We start from the raw sequence: 20,183 nt of genomic DNA, 5'->3' as shown, positions 1-20,183 counted from the left end.
CAAACTTCTTCAACAAAGAAGCAGTAATACTGTTCCTCAGGGGCAATACTGGTATTCTGTATTTTTTTTAATAGGTGTTGTAAAAATTCTGATTAAAAACAAAACAAACAAAAAAATACCCTCAAATTCTCACGTACTAAAAAACCTAATTCTAACAACAACTTGCCAAACAAGAAGTGTGAAAAGGGGTTCCTGCCAGTCTGGGGGGGCGGAGAAGGGGGGGATGAAAAGAGGAAAGGAAGCAATACACTTTTGGGGAAAGTGTGTTAATTTTCCCTTTATTCCCCTGAGCAAAATGGCAATGTATTGTTATCTCTTGCTAAAAAGCCTATGTTTAGACTGGCTGGAAGAGGAGAAACACTAATTTCCTTGCTAAGTTTAAAGCTTTATTTACTCGGTGCTATATTGAATTGGCCAAGGTAAACGAACCTGAATCGGATCTGCTGGAACATGGATGATGTGGGGCGGCCTGTCGCCATGGTGATGCACTGCATTGCTCTCTTGCTCATAAATGGCATCACGTTCTGGTTGTGGAAGACTAAGGAACCTTCGGATCATGGAGAGGTTCTCCCACAGGGTTCTATTTTCTGGTGAAGGATCTTCTTTCCAGCGTAGCAGCTCACACAACCATCCCTTCAAGACAGGGGCATAATAGGTCTGTCAGTTCAGGTCTATGAAGTGCTGATCACAACACCTCAAAAGGAAAGAGCCTGTAAAGTTAACTTTTGTTTATAATCTCAAATACTTCTATCTGCTTAAAGAGTCTTTAAACCTTTTGAGAGAGTAGCTGTCTGTGGCTTTGGAAGAAGATGTTATATTTCTAATAAATACCCAGATTAGTGTTTTAAAGATGGGCTCTTATTTTTCAGACTCCATTTACCATGGACTTTGCAGTATGAACAATAGTAGAATTAACAAAGTCAATTTTGCTTCTACTCTAGGCCCAGCATGCTTGTATGATGAACTGCAATCTGAGACTTCTATAGAAAATTATAGTTAAAATTTTTTTTCCTAAAGGATTCCCTATTTATAAAGGAAATGAGGAAATATTTATATGTGAGATTATATATATGAAAAACAGAAAAGGTGTATGTAATTCTGTAAAAAAAAAAAAAAAAAAGAACACTGTCTACTGATGATTAGACCGTACAGTATACATTGTCACCCTCTTGTAATATACTACTATGATTTGTCAGCAAGAATGTACTAGAAGAGTAAAAATAACCATGGACTGTTAAATCTTGAACCATTTTGATGCCAGGTAAGGTGCAGTCTGTGACCCTCAGATTATCTGTTAAGAACTGAATGCTCCGGTAGAGTACACTGGCTCGAATGTTCCAAACACCTAATACCTTTGCCCTGGCTGCCATGATAAAAATCACTGTGATGAGGTAGAGACAGAAGGGAAAGATGTCCCATCCAGACCTCCACCAGCCAAGACAATAACCAACTACTGTGCTTTCCACCAACAGCTCCTAGTCAGATTTTTCTTTGGAAAAATGTCTAGGAGTTATCTCACCTGGAGATGCCAAGACATCTCCTACATTATTCTTCACTTATTTGCTGCCCTGGGTTGACCAGGGATAAGTTGACTCAATGCAATAAAACATCTGTCCTTTATTCCAAAAGGATAACTTACTGTACTTTTAATTCACTAAGGTCAGCCTTCATATCTTTCTTGGTTTCTTCCCTCCACTAGTACTTTACTGTATACTGCATTCTTACTTAGTTCTTCCTCTTTTCTATCCTCTTCACTCCTTTCAGGCCCCTACCACCAAATCATTCACTATCTTAGGCTGAGTTCCTTAAAGCAAAGCTTAGCAAAAGGGATTCCTTGAGAATTTCAGATAAATTAGTTGAATGAGAAACGACACTGTTTCTTTCACCCAAATTTAGTACTAGCCAAAGTCAGTGTTTTGATTTGTTTTTCAAATATTACCTTTGGAGTGAAAACAAAGTGGTATGATGTTCCTTCTTCTGAGAAACTAAACCATTGCAAAGAAAATTATCTTTCCAACTACAATATACATTACTGAGTAACAAAGGTCCAAAATTACCTATTTGAGAAAATTTAAAAGGAAAGATGGAGAACCAATACATTTACTTCCCAAGGCCCACCTGCCAAACAGTCAACGATTACTGCGCCTAAACCTTATGAGATCTACTAATTTTTCTGAGAGAGCTTTGATTTTTCTATTCAACAGGCTTTTTAATTACACAAATATGTACTTAGGGACAGTCAAGCACTCACATTCACTGCCACAGAGTGCATAATTCATGACTAAAAGAACAAGCACCAGACTGAAGAGTCACCTAAAAGAATATTAGCTAAGTTTATATAAAAAAAACTAATTGTGATTAATAAACCATTCATTTAAAAAGAAAAACGTTCATCATTTTACCCTGATTCTAGAATAATATTGTAACTTTCACATTTTAGCTCTATATTTTGTAACTTGTAATAGTAACCAGAAGTTATATTTGAGTATTAAGTATATTTGAGTATTAAGAAAGATGTGAGACCTACTTACACCTGGTACCCTGAAGAAGTATAGTTCCTACTGATAAATATTTGCTATCTTGATTGTTATAAAAAAGTTATTTTCTCACATGAAAACTACTTCTATATACTTAATCATGCATTTTGATGCTGAGCAGGTTAGATATCTATCTTTCATAGGGTTGAATATTAGCTATGATTAAGAACATTTTTCTCTCTTGCCTAATGCCCACATCTTCAGCTGTGGTAACTGATAGTCCCCCAATATCTGAACACAGCAAATCAATATGATCTTACTTGCCTTTCAAGGTTCACCAAAAAAAATGTAATAGAAAGTATAAAAGAATTTTGGGCCTATTTCTGAGCCCCATCCAGTCATGTCCAAGGTCAACTCCCAGTGATGATTGAGATCCAACCCATAGCTTCTATATGCAAAACATAAATGCTAATCATCTTCCTGGTCCCCAAACTTAGTATTTTTTAACCTAACTAGTGCTATAATATCAGTGAATCACTATCAATTGGTGATAAACATTGATCTATGACATTTTTTTAGAAATAAGTGCTTGTAATTAAAAATTACTAAGAGTTTAATTAAGGATGATTCATTGTAAGCAAAGCTTCCTCAAGAGCAGAAAAACTCCAGTAATTTTTCAAATCCTTTAAAAACTTTTTAAAGTAATTTAGCGATCAGTTAGCTCTTGGATATATGTGAAAAAAAACACACACATGTGGATCACAGATGTTCTTTGGAAAAGAAAATCATTAGTTCTTTTAAAATGGTTAATAATGATAGCTAATTCCTAAACAATCATATTCATGCTGGTTGAACAAATATTTCAGAAAAAGAGCCTTGACTCATACAACAAATATTTTGCTCATATTGTCACTTCTGTGTCTCTATATTTATGACATGGATCCTAATTTTTATTAATTGCCCATGACTAACATAACATTTCCAGTAGTCTGCTATTAACCTCTGCCCTTAAATAATACTTCTAATTCGCTTATCTAAAAATAATTTGATGAATTGTAACTTTGAAACATATTTCAGATAGGCTTTAAGAGACTCAATGGTTTCAGAGACTGAAATCAGATGCGTCTTAGGGAAATATTTAACCATGCAGCTGGGAACTGTTAGTTCTATAAGGGTATTCCAAAAATACAAAAAAGGCGGGAAGTGCTTTCCTTGTGTGCGTATCTCTTAAAAAATAATGGGAAACAGACATTTCTAGTCATCAGAGAAATAAATTGGCTCATTCTCAATTTGTGCTGTCAAAAATAAGATTTATTCTAAAACTAGTTTAAAGTCTTAGAATATTCTATCTATCTCAATTTTTATCCATTGAGATTTAATGACAGCAATCCACTTTGTGTTATTCCGAAAGTGACTAAAGAAGCCAAACGCCATTTAATTCTCCAATGCCTTTCTTATTTTTCCTAAGTAATAATGATAGAAAAAAATAAATGTTGGATAACAATTAACATCAGAATATTTCTAGTACCTGACAAATAAAAATGATTCCTAGATACTTAATTAGTTTTTAAACAATAAATGTATATTGATTTACTTGGAGAAATAAAATATTGCATTTTTGTCTCAGAATATAAACATAACTACATTTTAAGAGCGTTCTCTGGGACTTAAAAACACTCTGAGGCCATAGATGGGAACAGAGAGCAACTCAAAATTAAATTAGATCACAACTATTCTGAATTCTGAACAGAATAGTTGTAGAAAAGACAAGGGAATAACGGTCTTAAAATAATGAGACTGATCCATTCTCAGAAAACTAAAATGGTACCAGGAACAACCTAAACTTTAAATGTAGTAAATTTGCCAAGCAACATTACACTGCATATAAAGAGGGCAAAATATAAACAGTAGCCACATGTAAATAAATTAGTAAAACTTTCAGGATGTTACTACTTTTCAAACTGACAAAGTTTAATTTGACACCTTCTGTTCTAAACCCTTTGTTTCTATTCAAAATCACGCCTTGAGCTGTTGCTATCAATCACAGCGCTCCCCCTATTATTTAAAAAAACTGGCATGGACCCTGAATAAGCTGAAAATGCCATGCAGATGAATTCTGAGATAATATGTTCAAACCTGTTATATACAACACAAATCCTGTAAAGTTATGTATTGTAAACCTACATTTATTGAGAACTAAAAGTCTTAAATCCATCTGCCACAAAGGAAATACTGTTATGTACTTTATAGTAACCAAGAACCATCTGCAAATGTCTTGCTAACGTAAGCAAGAAAATGGTGCAAAAGATGCTAAACCTAAGACTGCATAAAATAAATGATATTCTTTTGACTGGTTCTGGTTAGGGATCTATAAAAGAAATGTAAGATTGGGGAGAAAAGGAGAAGCAAAAATGTGGAATGACTGCCAAATCAGTCCTGGAAAAACAACAACAACAACCAAAACAAACTCAATGACAACACAATGGCAATTTATTATGGTCCATGAAACACATGACTGTATGCTCATTTTAAAGGAAAAATTAGCAGTTCTAAACTCAATATTCTAATGATGTGCTTTACTGACAGAATCTTGTTGTACCACATTTAAATAAAAATCCTGGCACCTTCATCTCTCAGCTGCTAATTTCTAACAGAATTCAATCTCTGATTTCCACTCCACTTTTTTAGAACAGTTAATTCAAATCAATTCACTTCTAACACTTTTATGAATGTAGGGTACACAATGATTTTAATTGAGTCAGAAAAGTAACCTCCTTTCATGAATGATTTTATTGTACCTATAAAGCCTCTTACATATAAAAAGAGAATCTTTCAAGGACTGGTCTCTGACAAAGTAGTGAGTATAGAACAAAACTAGTTTTCGAAGGGAAAAAGACTGCAAAAGAAAAAACGTCATTTACTACAATATACAGATATGCATATATACATATATATACACACACATTTTAAAGCCAAGAGCTATAAAAAGAGAGAGAAAATGACAAATAATTCATGCTGAAACTAAGAAGGAAAATACATTTTAAAAAACATAATGGTAATTTGAGTTCTAAAAAGCAAAACATTTTATAGTCTGTATTTATTTCCCCCTCACCCTCATCTTTTATGTGTTATTTGCAGGAGTATTTCGTTCCAATCTCTGGGGCATATAGTATAATAATATATGATATTAAAAGAAATCAATCTAAATAGGGAGGTATTTGATACAAACATTTTACTGGAGATCATGAATTACATTTTAGCAAGTAGTAAGAATAAGGATTAAGTACATAATCCATTAAACAGTACTTCTAACAAAAAAAATTCAGCGCTGTAGACTAAACTACACCAGGCATTTTGAATGAGTACATTTTCAACAACAACGAACTATAAAGCTAGCAATTTATCATTCAGCAAATAATTTTCTACTTTTAAAAGAATCTGTAAGTGTTACTTATGCTAATGAAGACAGTTTTTAATCTGCCCACAAACATGCTAATAGAGGGCAATTTTTTTTTTATTTACAAAGCTGTCTGCACTCGGGTAATTTCATATCAATGTTCTATAAGCTTGGGGGAAGGGGTTTAAATGTCAGAGCTACTGAATGTTCCACCTTTACCATAAAGGTTTAAAGATATCAGAGGCTGTGAAATGACTAATGATTTTTAAACCATTGGGAGGATGCATGTGGGGAGCATGTTCATTTCCCCACTTTTTTATTAAAAGCTTTATATATACACTAATGAAACATATGACTTCCTTGGGGGTCCTAACACACAAACAGGTCTACAGTTCCTGGGCTAGATACAGGGCCTGGATATTTTACCCAAAAGCTTCTAACATTTTTTGAGAACAATCGTGACACTTTGAACAGTGAGAAACAGAGCAGTGCCAAAGCAATAGTGTATGCATTTTAAATTATTTACTAGGTTAAAAAGGTGAAATGATACTTTAAACACATCACATTTCATTGTCTAGGCCATTTTTTGGTGGCAAAGTAGTATTGATCTTTCCAAATGCTTAAAATTAACTATTTTCCAGAAGGTCATTATTTGATTAAAGGCATTAAAGTTGAGGGCAAGAAGTGATGCCTTTTTTCTTCTCCCCCATTCAAATCATCATGTAATTTAATAAAAGCCATCCCATCATGTCCTGTAATAAAAACGCTTAAGATATTGTTCTCCACCTAACATATTAACCTTTAAATTTTATGAAGTTCTTTAGAAGAAAAACCTTTGTTAAAGCAGATTATTCTATAACATAACGAGAGGTCTCCACCATTAACATTAATAAAGATACATGTTCTCTATGGAATTAGTAGGAAATACATTAATCTTTCTTCCCAGCTTAATAACATCTACTTTGTGTAAAGTGAAGAGAATCTCAGCAGACACTATAACTTTCTTGCTAAGTTAACATTGGTCTTATTAAAACATGGGGAATAAAATTGTGCGGACACATCAGTAGTATATGTATTTTCTATTTGAAATGTAGCTATATTCTATTAAAGAATGGGTTTTAAAAGATAAGGCTGTATGCATGTGTGTGTTCCCTCAAATACATTGATTTTTAAGATGTGGTTTCTGATACACATACTTGCTGAAAAGACCAATCCTGATACTCTTTTAAATTACGTTTTTTATTTTTTTGAATTTTGGGCCACATTCAGTGAAGTTCAGGGGTTACTCCTGGCTCTGTGCACAGAAATTGCCCCTGGCAGGCTCAGGGGACCATATGGGATGCTGGGATTCGGACTGATGTCCTTCCTGTGTTGTCTGTGTGCAAGGCAAACGCCCTGCAATGCTGTGCTATCGCTTTGGCCCCTAAATTACAATTTTAAAAGGTCTAACCTGTGACTGTTTTTAGATGCCTTCTAGATCTTACAGTTTATATTCAGCAAATTAAAATAATTTCAAATTAAACTTTAAATTGATTATGCCTACTACACTTTTATCATAGCACTTTCCCATACTTTTTTTGAAAATAGAACAACTTAATCTTTGTAACCTCTTTTTCTGTCTGTTAAGAAAGCTTGGGTTTTCATTTGAATTTTTACTTCACTAATTAATACTTATTTCTATAAATTGGATCAAGTTACAAAAATTTCCTAGACCTCAATACTCTTTTCTACTAAATGGGGATAATTTGAACACCACTTGTAAGATTGTGGGAATGAGTGGCTGAAGGCATAGTGTGTCATCAACCACTACTTTTATTATTGTAATTATCACAAAGACAGTTAACCCAAAGAAAACTGAATTTAAAGAGAATTATTCAGCTGCCACAACCTAATCTCAATCTAGTGTCTATTTTTGTATAGCAGGTTCTTCTCATAATCCAGACTGTCACCAAAGCTAAAATCACTGAACAATTTTTTAATGAATATGAAAATATCAAAACCAAAAATGCTTAGCTTTATCTTTTAGCATGAATAATTTTTTAATTTGTTTTTGGGCCACACCTGGCAGTGCTAAGAGCTTACTCCTGGCTCCTGGTGAACTCAGAAAACCATATAGGATGCCAACCATGGACTCTGGGACAGCCAAAAGCAAGGCAAGTGACTAACCTGCTATGCTATCTCTCTGACCTCAATAACTATCTTTCTTACCCTTACAGTTCTGAGAATTTATCCTGAGGAAATGATATAAATATATGCAAAGATTTTAACTATAATAATGTTCAGATAATTAATTTTTATAAAAGTGGATTATTCCTTACTTAAAATACCTAAAAACATAAACAAGACATGGATATTATATGCATGACTGTGAAATACATACATTTACATGTTACATAAACATTTATATGTTAGTATGGCTATATAAAGAATATAAACGTTTCTTTCTGGGAAATAAGGATTATGTTTATTTTTAATGTTTTCTATGCTTCAATATTTGCTTTTTCTATGGCAGCTATGTGTTACTTTTTAATTAAAAAAATAACAAAAAGCTGGAGTGATAGTACAGTGGTAGGGCATTTGCCTTACACACGGCTGACCCAGGATGGACCCAGATTCAATCCCCAGCATCCCATATGGTCCCCCAAGAAATTGCCAGGAGCAATTTCTGAGCACAGAGCCAGTGACCCCTGAGTGCTGCCAGGTGTGGCCCAAGAACAAAAACAAAAAACAAAAAAACAAAAAAAATGGGACTGGAGAGATAGCACATAGCCAAGGCTGGATTCTGACACATCTGAGGCTACCAGGAGTGGGGTCCTGAGCTCCAGTGCCAGGACCAAACCTCAAATTCTGCTGGGCATATGTCCTCCCCAACAAAACAAACAAAAATAAGGAAAACCTTTAATTAGAAACCTGATTTTTCCATCCTATTCCTTCAAGAAGCAATTAAAAAATCCTGTCAATTCTATCCTCTTAAAAGCCTCTTCAATTTGTTCCTTCTTTTCGTGTACAGAAACAGTATTTCTTTCATTAACTAAAGCTGACAGTTTCTTTATTCCATTCCACTCCCTCTCTGTTGAGTTACACTTATCATAAACGTATGTCTACACAAATAGATCTATCAATGGCATACTCTTCACTTTCCCTTACACAAAGGGATTAGAGATGCCCTACCAGGCACATCATTGAGTACAAAACATGTAACAGAAGATTTCCTGCAACACACTGAATTGGTAGTTAAGTTGGTGGAACAGAGAAATACCAAAATGACCAGTTTGGGCCACTATGAGACAAAAATTGCACACACCTCTGTAATTCCTACAGGCTTATACTCTTATTAGTAAATCCAACAACTTATATTCAGAGTGATACTCCATTTCAAAGAAGTAAGGTTAAATAGAGATCAGCTTATGGGTAGAGAGTACAGAAGATGGTGCTTTTCTTGTATATGGCCAATCCTGATTTGATTTTCTTAAGCACAATCAGGAGTAATTCTTGAGCACAGAACTAGGAGCAAGCCCTGAGCACAGTTGAATATGGCTCAAAACCCTTTCCCCCATCCCAATTTTCAGGTCAGTTTACTATGCTCAAGGATGCAGAAAATTTTGTACTAAGGGCTTTTTTTTTTTTTTGTCAGACAGAGATAAATACATTTTACCTTTTAAAAAACCTAAATGGGAAGCTTCAGTCTCTTTAACCTTTCAACTCAAGTAAATATATTTCTTAAAATATAATTTATATTACTCTCCAACATCACTATTCTATTCAAAAATTGTGACAATTGCTAAAAAATATGTTGAATACCTACTTACATTGCATGTACAAAAATATCCCCTGAAGTTCATATTTGTGGAATATTAACTTTCAAAATAACTACTTTTAGGTAACAATTTACCTGACATAAAGGCTTTTGTAAAAAAAAAATGTTATCTTATACATTTTTGCCACTGTATTTTCTGATTTATATAAAACTTTTAAACACTACTGATAGCTCCCCAAAATGAGCTATATTCCCCGTTATGCATATTTAGGGCTGAGAATTAAAAATTTAAATCTTTCCTCTATGATGTCCTAGGAGAGAGAAACAAAAAAATTTTAAAACCAGGGAAAGGCAATTCAGGATTGTGAAAGTTATGGGAATCATATCCTAAGAGGAACAACCAAGCGAGCAGGGTCATTATACGCTCCCAAGTTGCTTGTGATTTCACTGATAAAGTAACACCCATCTTGTGGCCAAAACCCACATCATTTTATCCATTATGCAAACCTACTAATCAGAAGTTGGCTTAATTGAGAGATTCAAATCTTGCAATTCACTAGTAGGCATTAAAAAATAAAGCATAAATATTTCTAGAAGCATGCTGCAGATCCCAGTGACAACAGCCAGGTTAGAACTTCACCAGTAAAAGGAGAAAAGGGAGAATTTTATCTTTTTGTGCCATCTTTGTCAGCCTCATAATCATGCATCCTATTTAATATTTGGGAAAGTCAGCTCAGGAACACTTGTGGGGAGAAGGCAGAGGCAGTCAGTTGAGGGGTAAACAAAGGGTAGTTTTAGGGGCTGAGGGAAAACAGTCAGCAGAGTTAGGGGGCCTATTTTATCTTTCTGAGCACAGAATGCCTGTGTCTTGGAATCTGCTAGATTTTGTGAAGGCAAAGTAGAAGCAAATGAAATTCTGCTACTACATTATTCTATTCTTCCACAGACAGTGACAGTCTTGTAGATTATGAGAAGATGAAGGGGCAGATATAGGTGGTTTTGTCTAGGGAAGTAACAACAACTTCAACTTCTGATGTAAGTTGGTATTATACATGTAGTTGCAGCAAAAAATAGTATAGGAGTAGGTTGATTGCCTTGCAACCCAGGTTCGACTCCCAGCCTTCCAGGTAGTCTCTTGAGCCTTCCAGGAGTCATTTCTGGGTATAGAGGCAGGAATAATCTGAGCATCACCAGGTATGTCCCAAAAAAGTATTTAAAACATAAAAGACATTAGTTCAAGAGATCAGAAAAATAGCACAATTCAAATGGCATATGGTTATAGAATGCTTTCTTCTCAGGCCTTGAGTTTGATTCCTGGCACTGCAATCTCTGTCTGCAGCACCAATGGAAGTGATTTCTGTAATTTTTTTCTTGACTTTTTAACCACACCCAGTGATGCTCAGGGGTTATTCCTGGCTATGTTCTAAGAAATTGCTCCTGATTTGGGGGACCATATGGGACGCTGGGGGATTGAACCACTGTCCGTCTTAGGCTAGTGTGCGCAAGGCAGATGCCTTACCACTTGCACCACCACACCTGCCCCCTGATTTCTATCTTTTAAGTGTACTTTGTATTCACAAAGTGCAAAACTTTCTAGCTAGAACAAAATATTATCAAAGTTTTGTATTTATGTGGCATTGGAACACTCAAGAAAAGGTGCCCTATAATACAGGTTTTTGTTTTGCATTAAGTGAAATTATCATAAACCCAATTTATATAAGCTGGAGTAAAAGTTACTTATAAAATAAGCATACTAAAACATAATACTCAGATAGCACGGAATATTCTACAGATAAATTCAGAATTTATCTGTATAGCAATTCCTGAGCCAATATGTTAATAGTTATAGGATTATTAAATTTTATCCTATGTACAAAATTTGTCTAATCATTGATTTTATTTCATCTGGTAGTCTGGTAAAATCTATGTCTTATTCTGAGAAAATAGTTTCTATATGCCTAGAATAATATATGTAAGATTAAAATCAACCAATTATACCGAATTATACAGGTATAAGCAATAATACCAAGTATACAAGTTCCAAAAAACTTGTGATATAGTAATATGTCTTATTAGCACACTAAATAAATTCTAGCAATAAATGTGACAATATAATCTTATGAATAAAAAAATCAGTCTTTTAAGATAGTAATGTATGTGATATGAAAATATTTATGATTTTATTAATAATAAATTATTAATATTAATATACTATTATTCAGTGAGTCATACTCAATTATACTGAAACTGAATAAAATGTCTGATTTTATGAAGAGATTAGTTAAAATAAAGATTTATTTTTTCCTATGTTCAAGTGTCCCTATAGGGAAAGGTGGGTTATGTGTACACCAACACATTTATATTTTTCTAGAATGCATAGGGACGCTCTTAGAATATTAGAAATCTTTTATTTATAAATTTATAAATAAAATTTATTTTTTACCATTAAAGGAGCTTTTTACCATTAAAGGAGCAAGTCTTGAAAAAGTAACTCACTAGTACAGTGGTTTCCATAGTGTCCTAGAAGTCCTGAATTTCAAATGGTTCAGCAGTCTGGTTTGTATAGATATAGGATGGAGAACTGATAAGAAGTACCAACTCCATCCAATTCTCAAGTTAATCAAAATAGGTAAGACTTATAAGTGATACATATTTCAGTTCTGGATGATTTTTCATCTATAAATAATAAGTCTACAGTCTAAATATTTTTGTTTTTTGGGGTGGACACACCAGTGGTGCGCAGATGGTTACTCCTGGCTCTTCACTCATGAGTCACTCTGAAAGTGCTCAGGAAACTGGCTCAGGGAGGCCAGGGATCAAACCTGGGTTGGTCATGTGCAAGGCATGTATACCCACATATACCCACGTATACCCACTCTACTATACTATTGTTCTGGCCCTTACTGTTATAAATGCAGAAAATGGGTTTATGAGCTCTGACCAAAGCATCTACATTCTAACTTAGCTATCTACAAAGCACCCAAGCAAGTAGAAAGATAAACAAGATTAGCACAATAACCTTTGAAAACACATTTTTAAAGAGAGATAGAATTTCTCCTAAGAGGAGAGTAAATAAGGTAGCAGGAAAAACACAGCATGGAGACAGGGAGAGGCATGTAAGAAAGGTATGGAGATATCATTTGGAATGTGGCTGTTATGGTGGAAAGGGAGGAAGACTTGTGTTAATGCTGCAAAATAATACAATCAAGCATTACTGTTGTCTTTCTCAACATACTTTCCTAAGAGAAATTGACTACAAAATTTTTTTTTAAGATTTAAAGACAGTGCTTGAGGAAGTTGATCAAATAAAAGATATTTAGAAAGAAAAGTGTCTATTGATACAGTTAACCTGTTAAGGCATTTTTCTTGTACATAGCTAACCAGGGTTCAATTCCTGGCACCACATTATGGTTCTCTGAGTCCTGCACAGGGTCAGGAGTGATCCCTAAGCACTTCCTTAACTTTACTTTCACTTGATCTTCATTTCATTTAAAACACCAAGTACTCTATCAATCAACGAGCCAACCCAGTAATACCCATGACAAGTTGGTATGGTGGGTAAGATGGGTAAACATTTAAAGGAGACATTTGGGGAAGCACACTCCTCAACAACCACTAATTAAGGGGTCTCAAACTCGAGGCCTCCGTTTGCGGCCCTCTGTACAACATTTTGTGGCCCTGCCCTAGAGGAATCTTTTGTTTTGTTTTGTTTTAGTTGTCTGGGTAAAAGCCCCCAATGTTCAAGGCTTACTACTGACTTTGCATTCAAGGATCACCCTAACTTTGCCTCCTGCGGCCCCCAGATAAATTGAATTTGAGACCCCTGCATGCTACAGGCAATGATTTATGAATTTGCAAGAATGGGCTTCAAGATATTCTTTCAACTTGATATTTCATTCCCTGCCTCCTATTTCTTATTAATGCTCTAATTCACTAACCACAAAATCTTGTGCCTTTTGTCTTTCTAGGAATATAATCAACTCCTAAAACCAACACCCTTAAATGGAGACTTTTCAGACACAAGATCGAAGAAGGAAAGTCTTTAGTAAACTTCAAAACAAACATGCTGGCAACCAGCACCCATCAGACTAATTATATAAATTTTTATATAACACGAGTTCATATATTGAATTCTAAGCAGTCAGCTTTTACCATAAGCCACTTATAAATAATCTTTTGGAATATAGACCCTCAGAGAGCACTTTGTTCCCCTAAACTAACTTTCATTATTCAAAACTATACCTCCATACTTCCTTCTCTTACACACCTGTATGCAAGTACCTTCAATAAAAATAAGATTTCCTTTTCTCTTTTGCACTAATTTCAACTACAGACGCATAGACCCTGATCTGCAAGAGACTTCAGACATAATTTGACCCAACGATTTTACTTCCTGAAGGGGGAGTTTAAACCACCAAAGAGAAACAACTCCCACAGGGCTATGAATATAGTAGTACTGGAATGAGGACCATCACTCTTTGCAATTCTGGAGGCTTTCTCTGAAATACGAAGTTTATGTACAAGTTGTTATGTAAACCATCTGTGATTTTGCAAATTAGCTGCCACTAACTATTTCTATGGATGTAGATAAGTGGGCATCATGTCTTCAGTTCCAGTAAGGACAGAAAGGAATAGTATAAATGATTGGAGACTTCAACAATAAAAAATACAGACATGAGGTTCAGAAGAAAATAGCAGAGTATTAAAATATATCAATATTCTTTCCGCACATTTTTTGAGGATCAGAGAACATTAGAAAGAACAAATGTAAAATGACTTAAAAATGGATTCAGTCAAAAGGGAAAAAAGTATTCATACTATCTTTCTACTTAAAAATTCACCTTTGACTTGTTTGTTAATAGAAAAAAACTTATTAGAAAAGGATCTTGGCAGAATACAACAAGAAAATTATAAATATTTTCTTTGAACACGAATTACATAGTCTAAATTTAATGGAAAAACATGCTCTTTCCTTGTATCCAAACAACTGAAAAATCTGAAATGCCTTTAAGACCACAGTATCTCAACTGCATGCTGGCTTGGAAAAATCTTGAAGCAACTGTGCTTTAAGGAAGCCTGAGTTGTTGCAGCAATGATATACCAACAAAACTATAAGCTGTAATAATTTTCCCCCTCTTTATTATTTTGGATTCTCCTCATATAAACTATGCTGATAGTCAAACTTTGTTTTACCATCCCAAAGATAAGTGACCATAGCAATGGTGGATTGATCCCAATTAAAGAATAACTACATCTTGCAGATGACTACATAGGTAAGGTATATAATACAAAGAGGAAAATTAATTGAACCTAATGATTTGGTATTAGCCATATTATCTTTTAGTAGCTGAGATGGAAGAAGGGTTTCTAACACAAAGGCAAATACTTATTTTTCCTTGAAACCATACTTAGTTCAGAAAAATGTATAAATATAAGAAAAACTTCTATTCTAAAGTTGGGAGATACCAAGAAGCAAGCCTGAAACATAAAAGAGCAAGCAAAAGAGAAAGTTCCAGTGAAAAGATGAGAAGTACAGAAAACAATTAAGGAAGAAACATTGCATGAAGTAAGGAATAGGGAGGAAAAAAACATGACTCTAGGGGAAAAGATCCTTCTTACCAAAAAGGTGGTAGGAATCACTACAGAATTCTAGGAAGCATCTCAATGAGGCACATAAGCTGATGTAGGAAACAAAAACAGTTATAAAAATAACTATAATATATATAAAATATATATATTTTGGTGTTAAGATTCAGTGAACTAGGCTACATCCAGGAACTGATTAGTTTCTGAAGCAAGGGGTTTGACTTTTCTCTTTCATCTTCCTTTAGTTTCCAATAGGTTTTAGTTTTGTTTTGTTTGTTTTGTTTTGGCTTTGCCTCCTTATGGCATCCATGTTTATTTTCTTATGGCTAGATTCTTTGGAAACTGGTGATTTAGTCTTTTTTGTGTGCACTTTCTCTTAAGTTATCACCAATTTCTTTACAGAAATCTGGGAAGAAAGTTAGGAGGGCTGGCACAAGAGTTTAGCATATTGGAGTCCCAGCTTCAATTCCCCAGCATCATGTGACTTCCCACAATGTCATCCCAGTGTGATTCCCTAAGCACTATGCTGGGAATAGCCTATGTATAAGGTGGGTGTGGCCCCCAAAGAAATCAAACCAAAATAAGAGAGTAGCTCTAGAGAAACAGTTTATGCATTTTCAACTCTACCTCTTCATTTGACTCTTGACTATTTCAAAGCCCAGGTTCTCTCTTAAACACGTATTTCTCTTTTTCTCTCTTCTTTAGAATCTTTCCACATTTATATTCAAATAAAAGATTTAAAATGGGGGCCAAAGAGATAGTATAGGTGTTAAGGCCTTTGCTTTGCATATAGCTAACCTGGGCCAATCCCTGACCTTACCTACTTTTTGGGCACTGCAAAGAGTGAGCACAAAATTAGAAGCTGATGTGGCCCAACATACCCCCCTTACACACACACCCCAAACACATGAAATTTAATAATAATAATAATAATAATAATAATAATAAAACCAAAATGGTAAAGATATAGACTAGTATGCTTCAGAAATAATCATCTTATAGAAAAAGGATAAAAAGCCCAATTGAAATGCAATCTTTTTCCCATTTGAGTTTTGGTGAAATGAGAGAGAATGGGATTTAATGACAGCCTGAATAAAATCTCTTAGAAAAATAAAACAACGAAGCAACTTCTTAACTTTTCCAGACACATCACTTCTTTTACTTGTACTTTTTATTCAAGTACATCTTCAAGACACATATAGCCCGATTTTTTTTTTTAAAAAAATGGGGGGGGGGCTGAAATTTTAGTTACACCACATGTGGTTTTCATTTGTGAAAAATGAACAAGCTGTTTGTGGTTAAACTGTCTAATCGCCTGTTATCAATCTAGCGCTGCATTCGAGATTTACAGGATACATCAGCTTCTGTGCCACATTAGCTGTAAAGGCGCGGGGGTGGGAGGAGAAAAAAGGAGGAGGAGAGAGTTTATCCTGAGGAATAATATTTCCAATGCAGCCACACTCACACTACATCTGGTTGTGCTGGTAGCGGCAGTTAAATTGAAATATTTCACAGCGTGTGTCAGAAACATGCAGAATGGTAATTATGACAGATCTGATTAAGCCCGAGTGCCACAAGCTCCCTGGCCAGCATCGGTTGTGCAGGTGTGACCTTGTGCGTGCCTGCGTGTGTAAATAAAATTAATTACAAGCGAGAGGGTGAAGGCTTCAGTGACATCACAAAGCGGAGAAACTCCCAAGGGGGAGACCTAATGGAATATTTTCCCTCAGTCTAATAATACAGTTCATATTGACTTGAGGTAATTAGTGGGATCATTAAAGCAGTTTTCCCGGCGTATTTGGCTGCCTGATCAGATTAGTGAAAATGTTCTTCAGAACAAGCCCTGTGTGGTCTGCCAGAGAGGAGGAAATAGAAAGCAACAAAGCATATTTTGGAATGATAAGCAGCGCTGGACTAGGACTCCAGCACAAAAATCTCTCCTTCTCTCTGGAGCCTACCCTTCTAGCTACACTGTCCATTTTAATTCTCAGATTCCACTTGGATGTTCCTCTCCTCATCCCCAACTCTTTCTTGCACTGTTTTTTTTTTTTCTCTCTGTGAAATGAGACTGCTTTATCACCACAAACTGCTCCAACTCCCCAACAAATCTCTTTTTCAAACAAGGCCATTTAAAAATTGGGGGGAAAGTAGCTTAAATGATTGTGTGACTGTTAACCGACAACATGGGGGCAATTGGGAGGCAATGAGAGAAATTAAAGAACAGAAAAAAAATGTCACTTAAAATTCACCTGCTAAACAAAAGAGCCCTCTCTTATAAGACACTTAACAGGTTTAAATATTTAGTCAGGTTTAGATCTCAAAATGGGTCTTGCATATGGCAAAGTTAAGGCCAACGTTCTTCCTCCAGTTGAATAGAACACAGAGAAAAGGGCCATTTGTTTGAAACTACTCTATTGAGCATGCTCTACCTTGCCACCAGAATATGCCAAGCGCTGTCACAGATGGCAGACTCTGACAGTTCCCATCCGTAGCGTCGATACTCGACAGTTCAGCACAAGATCAGTGACATTCTGTCTCATTAGAACCACGCTAATTATCACAGCTAGTTTCAGGGGAAACCATGTGTTGCAATGGTCAATTTGAAGGAGCCTGTGCATCAACAAACTGGTAATAAGGATCAGACACCTTATTATATGACAGCATGCTGCCTATGATCTGATTTACGGAATCAGAGGCACTGAGGCGGCCGAGGAGGCTGGTGGTTTATGAAACAGTGTGTTTAAACCCAATTCCTAAAGCATATTGTTGGAAAGGGAATTGTTACACACACACACACACACAGAAAGGCAACTGAATTGCTGAAACATACAAGAGAAGTAGATGAAGACTTGGAAATAAGACAATCTTGTTAATTTAAACAACGAACTATATGGTAATTTCACAGCAGTTTGGAACTTATATTTACTACAAAGTATTTAATACAAAGGATAGGATGGCTATATTTCTATTCATGTTTCAAATAGATATATCTACATATATAGAATTTTAAAAGGATAACCTATGACTTAATTGCATCATTTTGTTATGGAAATGCATTACATGTGGAAGGTATAACAATTTACTACTAACCATGAAAATCTCGAAGGTTCCTTTTTAACATATGGAAGGTATTCTTATGGCAATGTAGAAAGAAATCGACATCAGATTACTATTAAGTTCTTCCATCCCTCTCTTAGCACCTTTCATTGATGTGAAATTTTAATGGAGTCGTTTCTTCCAGAGCTATTTTTCTATTGTCATTTTGCATAAATACATTTTCATAGCTCATTCATTTCACAGGGTCTTTATTTTCATTTTTCATATGAGGAAAAAAGATTAAACTAAAATAAAACCTGCTTTTACTACCAAAAACATAAAAGACAAATGTTGAGAAATGAAAAAATACTTTATCTTTGAACTTGGTGGTTGTTAAAAGATTAATCAGTGTTCAGGTTATATACTAAGTTCAACTGAATGACACTTTTCAAATGAATAATTCCTCTGAAGAGTTAAACTTCACTGCTTTTCTCTTTTCCTTACTCCTACTTTCTAGATATTTGATCCTATCTGAAAAAGAAATCAGCTTTCAAAGCTGAATAGAGACTAGTTATATATGTCATTGAATATATTCTATGTATAGAATATTCTAAGTCTATGCTTTCAACCCTAATATTTTATTTATTTTTTAAATTTTAATAATACAGCCATAATATTTTAGGAAAATTGGGTCCTGGGGTTAATGCTCATCCTAAAAGTACACAACGCTTTTATTCATGTCTTAGAATACATATACAGGTCCCATTATACATGTGCTTACTCTATATTCTTTACACCACATGGCCCCTTAATATGTTAAAGCTGAGACCATGGGGCACTGTCAGGATGGCTCTGGGGTCCTGAGCACTATAGGACCTGAGCAATACTTCATTCTTTGGATCTGGGCATTCAAATATCTGGTCTGGTAGGTTGGCTAAGAACCTCAGGGAGTGACCCTGATTGAAGGCCATTTCTCTCACCCCTGACCCCAAGTTAAATACATGCCAATTTCTTAAAAGTGACTACTTTTGGAAGTAAGCTGAGTTCCCTCAGATAATATGCTTCTTAAAGAGTTGAACGAATATTTACAAACTGATTCTTTTCATATCTTGTTCAAAGTTTTCTCAAGATACTTTCTAAAGATGCAGAAATTTTATTTAATGAGTTGTAACTATATTTGTTACCAGTTAACTAAGTGAGTTAATATGAAAAATGTATTTACATACTTCGTTGATAAAAGACAAAAAAGTTTAAAATGATCTGGCAGTGGCAATAAGATAAGTGAAAATCTTTTGTTCAATGTCACTCAAGTTTTAAGGAGTACCCTATTTTATATGACCAAAAATATAATGGGTCCAGACAGACAGAACAGGAGTTTAAAAATCCTGCTTTTATGCATGTGACACGGTTTCCATTTCTTGAGCCACAGATAGTAAATACCCTGAGCACTGCCAGGAATAATCCTAAAGCATAGCTGGATATGGCCTCAAATCCCCATATAAGCAATAATCATAATTCATAGACAATTATGAATTAAACCTTAATGCCTAGTTTCACAAAATGTTTATCTGTTTATATAATTCAAATATGAAAAGAGCTTATATTCAGACTCACAATTTAACTATCATTTAAGAGCAGTATCTAGTATACAATCATATACCTTTATTCACGACTCCTCTGTGGCTCTCTGAAGAGACACCATTCTAATGAAAATTCCAAGTATGGTAATATCGCCAGGATATTTTTTGAGTGATGTGGGTGCCCTTTCCCCACCTTCTCATACTTCCAGAAGTCCTGGAAGCTGAAACAAAAACTGTTGCTATGTCTGCACCTGGCTAGTTTCAGAGACTCACTGGTTCTCCAGAGATATGGAAACCAGAGTCCTGAAAAATTATGAGTACACCAGCCATACAACTAAAAGCTGACAATC

At 35.0% G+C, this 20,183-nt stretch overlaps 1 protein-coding gene across 2 annotated transcripts in view; it reads right to left on the bottom strand.

The window, feature by feature from the left end:
• Positions 1–20,183, bottom strand: part of SATB1 (SATB homeobox 1) — a 1,007,816-nt gene that overhangs the window by 4,965 nt on the left and 982,668 nt on the right. For both annotated transcript variants that reach the window (XM_049766136.1, XM_049766137.1), the window contains exon 11: positions 430–633. In XM_049766136.1, the coding sequence (XP_049622093.1) occupies positions 430–633 (204 nt within the window). The remainder of the gene's footprint in view (positions 1–429; positions 634–20,183) is intronic.

This window comes from Suncus etruscus, chromosome 20 (genome assembly GCF_024139225.1).
Source record: "Suncus etruscus isolate mSunEtr1 chromosome 20, mSunEtr1.pri.cur, whole genome shotgun sequence".
Classification (NCBI taxonomy): domain Eukaryota; kingdom Metazoa; phylum Chordata; class Mammalia; order Eulipotyphla; family Soricidae; genus Suncus; species Suncus etruscus.
This window is presented reverse-complemented; position numbering and strand designations above follow the sequence as displayed.